The sequence below is a fragment of the Lithobates pipiens genome, unplaced genomic scaffold (assembly GCF_037356315.1).
Source record: "Lithobates pipiens isolate NorthernLeopardFrog02 unplaced genomic scaffold, aLitPip1_a1.2 Scaffold_16, whole genome shotgun sequence".
In the NCBI taxonomy this organism is placed as follows: domain Eukaryota; kingdom Metazoa; phylum Chordata; class Amphibia; order Anura; family Ranidae; genus Lithobates; species Lithobates pipiens.
The window spans coordinates 628,758,135-628,772,343 of record NW_027507748.1 but is presented as its reverse complement, the minus strand read 5'-3'; the positions used below and the strand labels follow the sequence as shown (position 1 = coordinate 628,772,343).

General features: G+C 45.4%; 2 protein-coding genes across 10 annotated transcripts in view; one reads left to right on the top strand and one right to left on the bottom strand.

Annotated features, from left to right (window-relative positions):
* SUPT20H (SPT20 homolog, SAGA complex component) overlaps nucleotides 1–8,618 on the top strand; it is a 155,709-nt gene extending 147,091 nt beyond the window's left edge. For all 8 annotated transcript variants that reach the window (XM_077484157.1, XM_077484162.1, XM_077484159.1 and 5 more), the window contains one exon: nucleotides 8,146–8,618. In XM_077484157.1, the coding sequence (XP_077340283.1) occupies nucleotides 8,146–8,280 (135 nt within the window). In that variant the 3' untranslated portion in view covers nucleotides 8,281–8,618. The remainder of the gene's footprint in view (nucleotides 1–8,145) is intronic.
* Nucleotides 8,536–14,209, bottom strand: part of EXOSC8 (exosome component 8) — a 51,959-nt gene continuing 46,285 nt past the window's right edge. For both annotated transcript variants that reach the window (XM_077484165.1, XM_077484166.1), the window contains one exon: nucleotides 8,536–8,730. In XM_077484165.1, the coding sequence (XP_077340291.1) occupies nucleotides 8,627–8,730 (104 nt within the window). In that variant the 3' untranslated portion in view covers nucleotides 8,536–8,626. The remainder of the gene's footprint in view (nucleotides 8,731–14,209) is intronic.

Below are 14,209 nucleotides of genomic sequence, written 5' to 3'. Positions count from 1 at the left end.
AAGTAACCACGATCCTGGTTGAGGGGTCTCCTGCATTCAAGGATCCCACGGACAGGAAGGCCGAGGCAGTGGCTCGTTCCATGTTTACGGTTGTGGGGTCAGCCGTGCGACCTGTACTGGCATCTGCATTGGTGTCGCAGATACTGACTGAGTGGGCAAAACTTTTGCACCGTGAATTGGGAGAGCAGAACGCCTCCCCTGTCTGCGTAGAGCTAGCAGACCAACTAGTGCATGGCCTTGCGTACGTTTGTGACGCGGCCCTGGATACTCTCCCCCCTGTTATCCAAGGCTTCAGTTTCAGCTGTGGTGCTGAGGCGCTTCATTTGGCTGAAATGCTGGTCTGCTGACCAGGCATCCAAGAAAGCCCTGACGGATCTTCCCTTCCTTGGCGACCGGCTCTTTGGAGCCTCGTTGGATGACATTATTAAAAATGCCACGGGTGGTAAAAGTACACTACTCCCACAGGCCAGGAAGGCTAAGGAGCCACGCCGCAGGCAAGGACACTCTTTTTCCGCTCAGAATCGGCTTTTTCGTCCGCCTGGTGAAACCTGGTGTACCACATGAAGGTTTGCCCCACCCACATCTTGGGTGGGGGGGTCGTCTTCGGGAGTTTGCAGCCCGGTGGACCTCCCGGTTATCAGACCAATGGGTCTGCAATCCGATTTCCACAGGCTACAAGATAGTTTCTTGGCTGCCAAACAGATTCTTCCCCTCCAGCATACCCGTGTCCCCGGTTCTCCGGGAGGCCCTGTTAGGGGCGGTGAGGAACTTGCTGAATCAGGGGGTGATTGTACCGGTTCTGGAATCGGAACGCTTCCAGGGGTTCTACTCAAATCTGTTTGTGGTTCCCAAGAAGGAAGGGGTACGTCCAATATTGGACCTAAAAGCCCTCAATCACTTTGTAAAGGTGCAGAGGTTCAGAATGGAATCAGTTCGCTCAGTGGTCGCACTCCATCAAGGGGACTTCCTGGCGTCCTTGGACATTCAGGATGCCTACCTGCACATACCCATATGCCTTTGGCATCAAAAGTTTCTGCGTTTGGCAGTCAGGGAAGCCCATTACCAGTTTGTGGTTCTTCCTTTTTGGCCTGGCATCAGCCTCCCGAGTCTTTACCAAAGTACTGGCTCCAGTATTGGCGTTGTTGAGACAACGCGGGATCGTGATCATGGGTTACCTAGACGATCTCCTGAGAGCTTCTTCTGTCTCAGAATTAAAGGAGGATGTGGCGATCACCTTGCAGTCCCTGCAAGAATATGGGTGGCTGTTGAACCTAAAGAAGTCGGTGGGTGTACCTGGGGTTGCTGTTGGACTCCAGGGAAGCGAGGGTTTTTCTCCCCTCAGACAAATTGCTGACTCTCAGAACTGCGGTCAAGCTACTTATGAACCGCAAGTGGTCATCGCTCCGCTTTTGCATGTGAGTGCTGGGACTCATGGTGGCCTCCTTCGAGGCAGTACCTTATGCCCAGTTCCACACCAGAGTCCTGCAGAAGGAGATCTTGACAAAATGGGACAAATCTCCGTTGTCCCTGGATCGGCAGATCCAGGTGAGCCAGCCAGTCAGGGATTCCCTGATCTGGTGGTTGAGGTGCCCGGTGATTCGGTCCGGAAAATCGTCTATCCGGCTGGGGTGGATTGATGGGGATTCAGTCGGCTCAGGGCCTCTGGTCGACGGAAGAATCCAAATCGCAGATCAATCTGCTCAAATTGGGAGCGATCAGGCTGTGTCTCCACACATGGTCGATGTGTCTTCAGGGGCGTCCGACAAGGATACAGTCGGACAACGCCCCCGCTGTGGCGTACATAAATCACCAAGGGGGAACAAGAAGCTCAGCCGCTGCTCGGGAGGTCGCTCACATACTTCGGTGGGCAGAGCGACATGTTCCGGCCCTGTTGGCCATTTACATCCCAGGGGTGGAAAAGTGGCAGGCGGACTATCTGAGTCGACAGAGGCTAGACCCAGGACAGTGGGCATTGCATCCAGAGATATTCAGGCTGCTGTGCCTGAAGTGGGGCACACCAGATGTGGATCTATTGGCCTCCCGTCTCAATCAGAAGGTGCCCAGATTTGTGTCCAGGACGAGAGATCCGTGGGCAGACGCGTCAGACGCGCTGGTGGCTCCGTGGGATCAGTACCAGCTGATCTACGCCTTTCTTCCACTGAAGCTATTGCCACGTGTGCTTCGCATAGTGGAGCTTGAGGGGATTCCAGTAATCCTGGTTGCCCCAGATTTGGCCTCAGCGGACCTGCTGCGTCTGGTGGCAGACGCTCCCTGGCGACTGCCGCTGCGGGAGGACCTCCTATCTCAAGGTCCAATCTTTCACCCTGCTTTACCATCGCTGGCTTTAACGGCATGGCTATTGAGAGCCAGGTGCTGAGGAACCGGGGTCTGTCGGACTCTGTGATTCCAACTATGCTGAGGGCGCGGAAAGATATACCATCGTACCTGGAAGGCCTACATCTCCATGTGTGAGGAGAAAGGGGGGCATCCATGCTCCTTTTCTGTATCCAGGATCCTGCTGTTTCTTTAGCAGGGAGTAGACCAGAAATTGGCATTGAGCACCATTTAAGGGGCAAATTTTAGCCTTGGCTGTCTTTTTTTCAGTGACCCCTGGTGTCTCACTCGTTAGTGAATACCTTTTGTTCAGGGGGTACGACATCTAGTCCCTCCGGTGCGTCCTCCGTTACCCCCATGGGATTTGAACCTGGTGTTGTTGGCGCTTCAGAAGCTGCCGTTTGAAAATATCAGGGAGATTCCCCTGTTGACCCTTTCACAGAAGGTGGTTTTTCTAGTGGCCATCACATCGGCCAGGAGGGTTTCGGAATTGGCGGCCTTGTCCTGCAAGTCGCCTTATCTGGTCATCCACAGGGATAAGGTGGTGTTGCGTCCGTAAGTGTCCTTTCTACCGAAGGTGGTTTCGGCTTTTCATATCAATGAGGACATTGTATTACCATTGTTGTGTCCTAAGCCGAAGCACCCCAAGGAGGTGGCCCTTCATGCTCTCGATGTGGTTAGGGCTCTGAAGGTGTACTCGTCTGCCACAGCTCCCTTTCTGAAGTCAGACTCACTGTTTGTTTCGGTGGCTGGTCTTAATCGGCCACCATTTCCAGGTGGATCAGACAGATTGTAGTGTAAGCCTACGCCTTGAAGTGGCAGGTGCCCCCCTTTCCAGTCACGACCGACTCTACAAGAGCAATCGGAATGTCTTGGGCCTTTTAACACCAAGCGTCTGTTGGTCAGGTGTGTAAGGCGGCGACCTGGTAGTCTGACCATACGTTTACAAAGTTCTACAAGGTAGACGTCAGTGCATCGGCTGATGCCTGTTTTGGCCGCAAAGTTTTGCAGGCGGCCGTGTAGTTGCAATTGCATTTGTTCCTGTTTTTTTCATAAAAAACGCAGTACTGTTTTGTTGATGCACTGTTGCATTACTTCCGCAATGTTGCGGTCTTGGGGATCACTCCTGTTGAGGATACCCGGTTATATAGTGGTGTCTTTCCACACACTGCTGTTTTACATAGTTAGTCAGGTTGAAAAAAAAAACAAGTCCATCCAGTTCACAAAAAAATAAAAATATATATAATAATATCATACCAGCACATATACCCAATTCTATACCCACAGTTGATCCAGAGGAAGGCAAAAAAAAAACCCAGCAGAGCATGATCCAATTTGCTAAAGCAGGGGAAAAAATTCCTTCTGCTCCCCGAGAGGCAATCGTATTTTCCCCGGATCAACTTTCCCTATAAATGTCAGTACCCAGTTATATGTTTTGTGTGTTTAGTGTCACTAGTTCCCACTTGCCATGGTGGATGAGGTTTTTATGCTGTTTTTTTCCCACCCCTCGTTTGGCACTGCTTGGGGACATCCCATTTAGTTACAGAGAGGAGCCGTGTGGGTCGGTGAATATAAGAGAAAATAGGATTTTTTTTTGTACTCACCGTAAAATCCTTTACTCTGTAATTCACCGACCGACACAGCACCCACCCCTCCTTTTTTTCTACGTTATACTGCTTGTTGACTTACTGAAGCTGCTGGAAGCAGTGGGAAGGGTTGATAGCACAGGGTCCGCCCCCCAGGGGCGGGATTAAAGTTCTGTGTATTGTGTAACAATTTTGCCTAGTTTCTCCTAATGGCAGGCTATACAACCCATTTAGTTAGAGAGGAGCTGTGTCGGTCAGTGAATTAGAGAGAAACAAAAAAATCCTATTTTTACATTTTGTTTCATGTCTGCATTACAGGGGTTATGCTGGTAATTGGACACTGCCATAGGCTTTGCTGTGACCCTGTTGCCCAGTGTATTCATATAATCCTGCCCACTCCATAAGACTACAGTTGGTTAGCACGCAGTAAGCACATCACAGAGAAAAGATGTACTGTACTCTAAGATATGGTATTAAGAGGTACGTCATTAATTGTACAGGACACAGGGATGACCCCCAAGCTCCAATACATCAAGGGTTGGGCAACAAAACCGCTAAACCAGGTATACAAGGGGGAAGAAAAAAAAAGGTCAATGGACCAAAGGCAGTGTGAACAGAGGAGGCAGTATGGAAAAAACAGGTGCTTGATGCTGAAACCACCTAAAACCGCAACACCTCTAGGCGAATTGGTTTAGATGGGAAAAGAGGGACTCGCTCCCTGAGGGCACAAGCTCTAGAAAAGGCAATATAACCAGGAGGAAAGAATCCCATAAAGGGAAAAGCCCTGTGGGAAAATAGAAGGGGTCAGTTCCCAAGCAAAGATGTAGTGGGTAGCCATAGATGACAGTCCTAACTGGACCCGCAAGGCACAGTAACATGCTTTTATAGCAGGACACAAGGAAGGAGAATGGAATTTCTTACAAAAATGTGATAGGAAGCAGTAAGGACTGTATTCCAGGGAACTTTCTCCCCGTGTAGGAAAAGAAAACAAAATAGGGGACTCCCAAGGAGCAAATAAGGGCCAGTACTACAGCTGGCAGGGGAAGTAGAGAGAAGGCTCAGTTCTTACAGAGTAACTTTTAAGGGAGTAACCCCATTAACTATGCAAAGGCACAACGTGGACAAGAGTACCCGAGTAAGGCCCCAGGGGGACACGGAAGGTTGCAGCAAGTGCTAAGGAAGAGCAGCTTCTTGTTAAGAGAGGGTGGGGTGTTCTGATCCATCAAGAAATGTATAGCCAGGATACTGGTATGATAGGATATAGGATATGGTAGGATACAGGGCAACCCTGTATTATCTGATCCCCCATCCAAGCTTCGGTGCTCACTGTGGGCATACCCCCAAAGGGGACTTTAAGGTCTGGGTGCCATAGGAATGGACCACATCCCAGTTAAATACACTTGCAGAAAGTGCCAAATGTAGGAACCACTGTCCAAAGCAAACATTACAAGCTGGACCCCTTGCTATGGGGTCTGGGTACAGCTCTCAAAGTAAACAACAAATGTAACCAATCTGGAAACTGCTGATGAGCCATAAGGTAATAAGCAGTCAGCTCTTGATTTTGCTAAAAGTCCATTGAAGGAGGAAAAGAAAACCGGTGGAAAATAGAAGACTTCTATATTGGGTGTGGGGGTCTATCATATAAGGACAATATCAAAAAAGAAACTGAAGTCTTATTGAGTGGGTTATATGGGTACACGGGAAGGGGCAGTCCCAAAAAAGCTTTTGCCACTAAGGTGTGACATATAACCCATGGTCTGAGTCTATTCCTATGTCCTGTACTGCACAATTAAGACCCCTTTCACACTGGAGGTGTTTTAGCGCTAAAAATAGCGCCTGCAAAATGTCCCCAATGTGAAAGCCTGAGTGCTTTCACACTGGGGCGCTGCATTGGCAGGACGTTAGTCTTGTAAGCAGTGTCTTTGGAGCGGTGGAGGAGTGGTGTATAAAGCGCTCCTAAACCACCCCTTGAAATGAATGGGCACCACTGCCGATGCGCTGCTTTTCTGGTGTATTTAACCCTTGCTTTGGCTGCTAAAACTAGCAGCGCTTTACCGCTAATGCTGCCCACGGCTCAATGCAAAAGGGCTCAGTCCACCCTAACACTAAAATATTTACATCTACAGGCATCCACAATCTAAGACTAACCTATCTAGCCCTGTAAAGAACAAATCTGCATACATACTTTTTTTTTTCTAACCTCCCTAGCGGTAATCCCGAGTCTGGCTCGGGTTGGGAATTTTCTAGCAGGAACGGTAACCCCGAGCCAGACTCGGGATCGCATCGCTGGATGCAGGGGAGGACACAGTGAGACTTACTTACTTTGTCCCCTGGATCCAGCGATGTCCCCCGCGCTGTGTCCTCCGCTCGATTCACAGTGCCGAATGCCACCGAGCTCCGTTCCCTGCGACGTTACGGTGCACGGGAGCGGAGAACGGCGGCAAATTCAAAAAAGTAAAAAGACACAAAACACACTCTGTAAGATTACAGTGCTGTATTAAAAAATTACACACCCCCCCTTTGTCCCTAGTGGTCTGTACAGTGCCCTGCATGCACTTTTATATTATAAATAGTGTTTTTTTTCTGCCTGTAATTTGGAGATTGTCCATAGCAACCAAAAAGTGTACCTTTTTCAGCGTTTTAGGATTTGATTACATTATTGAATAATTTTTATTATTCTTTATTATATTATAAACGTTATCATACCCGGGATGTCTGCTAGACTCTGGTTTGAAGAGATTTAAGAGCGTTATTCCTAAGAATTACAGGACTACAAAATAAAAGCCAGATTTCCATGCAAAATAATTGTACCGCTTTCAGCACCTAAATCCAGACTGAATCATACCGCCAGGGAGGTTAAGCCACTCCGCCGGTCCAGTCTCCAGCGGCAGAATCTCTAGAGAGGAGACAGCCGACAACAGCTGTGAAATGAATGGGAAGTGACGTCGCCCCCTAGAGTAAATATGGGGCTTCCCTTGTCGGCTGCCTCCTCTGCACCCACCTCCGCAGCAAAGCCACTGCTGACAGTTCAGTGTGGGACCGGACCATCTTTAGAAAAGGTATGTATAGCGATTTCTACTTTACAGGGCTAGATAAGTTAGTCTTAGATTGTGCATGCCTGCAGATGTAAAGATTTGTGTTAAGGTTAACTTCCCCTAGATACAGTGGGCATTGATTAAAACCACTGTTGGGTGTGACAGTATTTAATTGCTGTTTGTGTCTCCATTGGAGATAGAGATTCTTCTTAATTCTTGGTTCGGTGATTGGAATATGCCCCCCCCAGCATAGACACAAATGACAATATGAACGGGTTCTAACACCCTTCTCTCCATAGTTACAATCTTTCAGCAGTAGGCTTTAAATAGCATAGTTTAAACTTTCCCTTAAACTGAATAAAGATCACAGCATGGTACGAGCAAAAACTGTAAGGATTTTAAGGGGTGCAGCACAGCAAATGTTTCGGTGTAGAGACAACAGTTGTGTATGGGGAGTGACAGATGGCCATTACAGCCCACAATGGATAAGTGCACTATTGCAACCATATGCTGTTTTTTTTCTGTACAGGTAGTGGAGGGGAGCCAATGTGAAAAGGCTAGGGTATAAGGTTGGCATTTAATTTCCAGTTCATGTATACACACTGTCTGGCAGCTATGTTCTCTGTAAGTTAGCATAGGCAGTATGTCAAGTTATCAGTTTAGGTAGCATGTAGATTTGCATATTTAAAAAAAAAAAAAGGACAATGGAGACCCTATGCTAGAGGAGAGCTTAGTACACAGCATCTAGTGTTGTACAAATGTGTAGTGTTTTAGGCTTTCCTCTGACACCAACTTTAGGCCTCAAAGGCTAGTGACTGGCATGCTTTTTCCCTATCTCAAGAACAAAAGGGTTTAGTAGTCAAATTTATGCAAATGCTTGGCAGGGTGTTTGCTGTGTGAATGCTGCCTGCAGCCTTTTGAATTTTCCTTGCTCTACCTAGCAGGCCCAAAGAAAATTTTATAGCCAGGCTGATGGTTGCCATGAAGCCTGAACAAATTTCTGCAAGTGTTCATAAGCCAAACAGGAGTACTAAAATAGGCTAAGGTTATCAGATATGCTTTGGTACCACTGATGCTGCATGACTGCTCATTCATGTCTTGCACTGAAGGCATACATCTTTCGCTTAAGCTAATACTTTGCAGAACTTGATAGTGGATAATTGTTCTTTTTCTTCCTTCTTTGTTCACAGTTGCAATTCTTGCAACATCAAATGCAACAAATGGCTACGTCAGCACCGCAAGCACAGCCACAGCACCAGCCTCATTCCGACAGCCAATCAAGAAGTAAATTGAGAGGACGCTCTGCCCTGGAACCAAAATCCTGAGATCACACTCATCCACCAGCAACAAAGAAAGACACTGAACACATCAGCCAACAAATGCCTTCGCTAATACTTTTAAAAAAAAGTTAGTTTTAAATGTTACACCCTTCATCACTAATGAGCTTTGTGTAAAGATGATGAATTCAAAGTCCGAAACATGGTAAGAGATTCTACCCCAGTTAACAAGCAGCAGTAACAGAGGATATTCAACTCTGGGTTAATGAACAGATTGTGTGACTGTACAGAGAACTCTACACATAGCAAATGTATTGTTTTATTTAGTACAAAAATGGTGTGCATCACTATAACAAATACAAACTTTTTACATGTCCATTTTAAAACTTCTTTATTATTTCGTCGTAACGCTATCCAGCAGATTCTGCACCTCTTTGTGTCTGGTGATTGCTCGACTGATACAGTCCTGAAGCTTTTCTGCTGACAGAGCGCTGCCACCTGTTTAACAAAAAGACTGACTAGTAAACAGCACTCAAATACAGTGGGAATCCTATCTGCCTGGCCAGCTGCATTTCACTGGCATAAACGTGTAGAACTTTATTATATATACACACAGAAAGATTTACATTATCACATTGTGAACAGAAATAGATAACCACCCATTGAAGAAACATTGAAGTTAAAGCCTAACTTTGGGCTCAGACTTACCCTGTTCTGCTGTATATTTTATACCTTTTTTAGATGTCTTCAGGGCAGTTGTGACCCTGAATTGTGATTGTAGGGCACCATAATAATACCCCCCTTAGGGTGTGAGTTAATGACACTGAAATCACAGGATTCCTCCAGGTTAATTGATACAGGAAGTCATTCAACCCACAAGACTGAGGACATCCATTCCCGGAAAGAAATTACTTTAAGGGACAGAACAGGTGGGAAGGTGTGTGTGTGTGTGTGTGTGTGTGTGTGTGTGTGTGTGTGTGTGTGTGTGTGTGTGTGTGTGTGTGTGTATATATATATATATATAATATTTTTTTACTTGCTGAAAGGGAAAAAAAAAAAGTGTATATTTAATTTATTTTTAATATTGACACACCATTAGAGTCCATTCACACAGGGGCAACTTTCTATCTGACTTGAAGTCGTCCCAAGTTGCCTTAAGTCACGCAACATGATAAAATCAATGTAAGTGAATGAGAGTCATCTTAATGTACACTACTGAATTTGCTCCGACTTCAGAAAAGGTTCCTGTACTACTTCAATCTGACTTGTAGGCAACTTGTACCCATTGATTTCAATGGAATTTGCCTCCAAGTCGGATCCCCTGTCTTAACTGAAGCAACTTTCCAGGAAGTAAAAATTGTTTTCTAGGCAAACCCCTCCCTCCCACAGAGCTGATTATTATGTGATTGGCCACTGGCAAAGTCCCCTGTCCTGGAGGCAACTTCAAGTGGTGGTGTGATTCATACTCAAGTCGTGTCCAAGTTGCATCCTAAAGTCTCGCTGGAAGTCATGTTGCCCCTGTGTGGATGGACTGTTATGGACAGTCTGCACCCCAGGGGGAAAAAAAAAAAAAAAAAGTTAGGTTGCCCTACTCTGCTGAGTTACATAGTTGGGTAGCTTAAGTTTTCTGATAAGGCTCCATGTAGTTTATTGCCTTCATACACTGAAATTATTACATCAAGCTATCATTATAGGAAATACAAACACTTGTTAACTTAGAGCATATCCTGTAGTTGGTGAATTTATCCATGGAAACCAAACTATAATCTGCCTCAAACCTAGGTGCAGCAATTTTTGTTTATACACATTTTTAACTCTGCTCAACTTGATTACTAGCACAAGAGGGTTAAGAAGTCCCAGGCCCCCACTGAGAGGAGAAAATACGCACACTTTAAGATACAACTTGTGGGTCAGCCCAGTATAAACCCCTCCTACTCTCAAGCATGTCTTGGTGAGATGGTCTCTATACACAGCTAGCTGTATCAGCCTTTTCTTAACTTGACCTTTAGATTTCCACTTCCAGCCAGCAGTGTCCTAGACTTGTGGTGCTAGCCTGAAACCCTTTCCAGACCAAAGTGTACTGGTTTTGTTTGCCACAGAGCACTCTCCAGGTCCTGAGCTGTGGAACAGTCCCAAGTTTAACCATGACTCTGAAGACTTATTCTGCAAATAGGCCAAGTATCACTATTTAAAACTTCTTTCTGCCGTTCCCACAATATGAGGACATCATCCATTGGATGGAGAATTATGCATGTGCTCTTTCCCGCCATTCAACGTTGAGGATGCATTTTCTTGCTGTTGATTACAAGTAATATGTGGATTATACTCAGTTCTTTGCTACCACCTACAGTGGCTTAGTAACTTTTGGTTTCTTGACCCTATTCCAGCTACCAGAAGTCAGGTTATTGATACTATTTTATATGGCACTAAAATGTGCACAGCACTTTACAAGGGTAACACAGTACAGTTACAATTTAATTCAGGTGGAATCAGAGGGCCCTTCTTGCTAGCAGCGCTTACAATCTAGAAGGGAGGGTCAAGTGATACAAAAGTTAATAACTGCAAGGGCTGAGCTGATGAAAGTGGAGGCAGTATAGGCTTCTCTAAAGAAAATGGATCACCCAAAAGTGGATAGGTTGTGGTAGTGCTTAGAAGTCCAGGAGGCATGCATGGGAAGAGAAACATTTGGTTGGTATTTTGAGACTAGGATAGTGATGTAGCTGGTGGCAGACTTGTGGATGGCTTTGTGAGTTGTTAATATTGTATTCATTGGGCAAGCAGGAAACCAAAGGAGGGATTGGCAGAGACGAACAGTTGGTAAGGTGGATGAGTCTAGCAGCATCATTCATGATTGACTGAAGAGGGGATAGCCTACATAAAGTTAATCCAATGAGGCGGGAGCTACAGTAGTCAAGGCTGACCCAGGGAGGGGAGAATAAGGGAGATCCAAGTACACCAATGGGAGAGGAGGTAGAACTGTAAAGCCCCATACACACTATTAGATTTTCCTTCAGGTTTACCAAAACCATGTAGTGCAAGGGCCTGCCTGATTGCATACAAATTGAACCTGCCAAGGTTTGACCTCATATCATATGGTTTTTGTAAATCTGAAGGAAAAACTGATGGTGTGTATGGGGCTTAAATTACACCAAAGGTGTGGTAGGATGAGAATCAATGTAAAGTACAGCCAAAGACAAGGGAGATTGTTTTGTTTCTCCCCCTCCATCAAATGCCACTGACTGCGGAGCATGCTTTCGCATCTTCACCTGCAGAATTTTTATCCAATCTGCCTTCAGCGACTGAGGCAGTCTAATGCAGAGTCTCTTAAGGCTAGGTTCACTTATGAAGACACAGCAGCTCACAGGTGGCATCCAGTGTGTCCTCATTCACTGTTTCAAGTCTGATTTCAGCCCACATTTCTGGCTGAATTCAGAACCGAAATGGACCAAAAGAGGGGCAGGGCTCCTATGCAAATCACACCAGAGCCACTACAGCGATTGTAACCGGCTCTATATGGAGCTGGATCACATATCATAAGCCTAAATCCTACACCAAAGAAGTCACAGTCTTCTGCCATTATACCTAGATACCAGCTCTTACTGACACACTACTATAGACCACAAGAATCAGTCTGTAGCTTCTATCAGTGCTAGCTCCAGTCTAGGCTTTTAAAGTCCCCCCCAAGACTTTTCTAAAGCACCCTTTGTTTAAAGTCTCCCTGGATGGAGATTGCAAAAACCCAGAGAAGCAGTTAGTTTGTTCCCTCCCAAGTAGCTATCAGTCTGGTACCCATTTGAGGAGCACTTTGTTAAAAAGTAGATTTCTCCCTCTGTGGATCTGGCAGTATTCTACTTTAAAGCACTTAACATCCTAAAAAGGAGGATGAACCTATCTTTAACCACCTCCATAACACATGAATTCCAGGCTGCCTCTGCTACACGTAAAAAAAAAAAAAAAAAAATTCCTAAAATATATTACTCAGAACTCCCAAAAACATACATATGCATTTTTTCGCAACTTTTTATGTCACGGTATTTGTGCAGCAATTTTTCAAACGTAATAAAAAAAAAAAAAAAAAAAAGCCCAAACAGTAACATTAGCCCAATTTTTTTGTATAATGTGACAGATGTTACGCAAAGTAAATAGATACGTCACGCTTTAAAAATTGTGCACTCGTGGAATGGCGCCAAACATCAGTACTTAAAAATCTCCATAAGCGAGACTTTAAAAAATGTTTACAAGTTACCTGTTACAGAGAAGAGCTAGTATTATTGCTCTCGCTGTAAAGTTTACGGTGATGCCTCATGTGTGGTTTGAACTGCGTTTACATATGTGGAGCAGCCTACTTCTACATGCGGGGATGGAGGCGCTTTGATTTTTATTTATTTTACACTTTACCTTTAAAAAAAACTTGATCACTTTTACTCCTATTACAATTAATGTAAACATCCCTTGTAATAGGAATAGGGCATGACAGGTCCTCTAAGACCCCACATCTCTCCTCCAGGCTGGAAAGCCTGGAGATAAAAAATAAATAAAAGCTCTCAGGCTTTCCAGTCCCTGTTATTTACTTCCGCTGGCCCAGACATCATAGTGTCATGCCCAGGCCTCCAAGAGTCATAGAGACTGCCAGGGATCATCTGGCCCTCAGTTTTCTCTATGGCTAACTTTTGGCGCCAGCGGATTCCTTCTCACCGATTACACTGACAAGACGGTAGGAGGGGCGCATGCCCTCCCGCCGCTTGTAAGAACGATCAAGCAGCTGAACCAGCCGCTATGATTGTTCTTACAATGCAGGGGATCGCTGGCTGAAATATATATCTCTGAATGATGCCTGTAACTGCAGGCATCATTCAGATATCCCCACTGAAAGCCCAGGACATCATATGGCATTCTGTGGTATGGAACTGGTTAAGGACCCCATTGGCAAATGGTTAGAACATGTTTTCCAACAGGCCCTGCAGTGCAATCTGTTTTGGCCATGAAATTAGTTTGGCAAATCCTCCCAAGGCCATTAGAAATCATCTGTCCACTTTGGCAGATAATCCCTTGATCATACAACATTTGAAGCTTATGCTCACAGCCCTAAACCACATCATGGATAGATTGTTAAATGTTCCTTTTCTTATCTCCCAGCTGGGCCTCGCATCAGTGAACATGAGGATGACTATTGGGCTGCATTGCAAGGGCTGTGGAACCCACATTTAAAAATAAAAACCCTTGTTATGTATTCTTTTCAAGGGACAACATATCTTTATAACTGCCCTGGATACCCTCAACATGGATGTCACAGAGGGCAAGAATACTCATCTTTCCTAGCCAATGAAAAATAAAAACAAACAACCTAGAGCCCAGTCGAAGAAGCCAAAGAAAAATAATTAGTCCTATCATTCAACTTTCAAAGCCAATTCTAATGCTCACTCCAAGTCCCCCAAACCCTGAGATAAATCTACAGCAGAAGGCAGCGCCTCCCGAATTCCCAAAGTGGCTGAACAGGTTAGCCTTACAGGAGCAAAGTGCCATGCCCCAATCCCTGTAGTGGAATTGTTCTAGTGGTTCTACTCCAACCTGTTCACAGTGCTCACACCAAAAAGTGGACACCAACTAAATTCATGGATCTCAAGGCCCTAAAACGCATTACTTGGAAAAGTAGTAACTTCAAATACTGCATCCAGATTCAGACTCTTCAAGCCAAGACGTTGGCGAACTGTTTTTCCACAAAAGTTCTGTGGCTGATGGTATCCACTTTTTGGGTCACTCCCATTTGCCGAGTTACACATTTCCCCCAGACAACGCAACATCCTGTCAGCATGGGACAAGTAATTCAAGTCTTTGAACAGACTGCTTTATCTGGCACAGAAGAGCATGCATCCCTGGCTTGGGCATTGGGAGAATATCATCTCTCGATCAACATTCTGGAACGTTAGACGATCTGAAGGCTTGTGTTGGCAAGAAAGGTAGAGCAGATCCTGTCCTG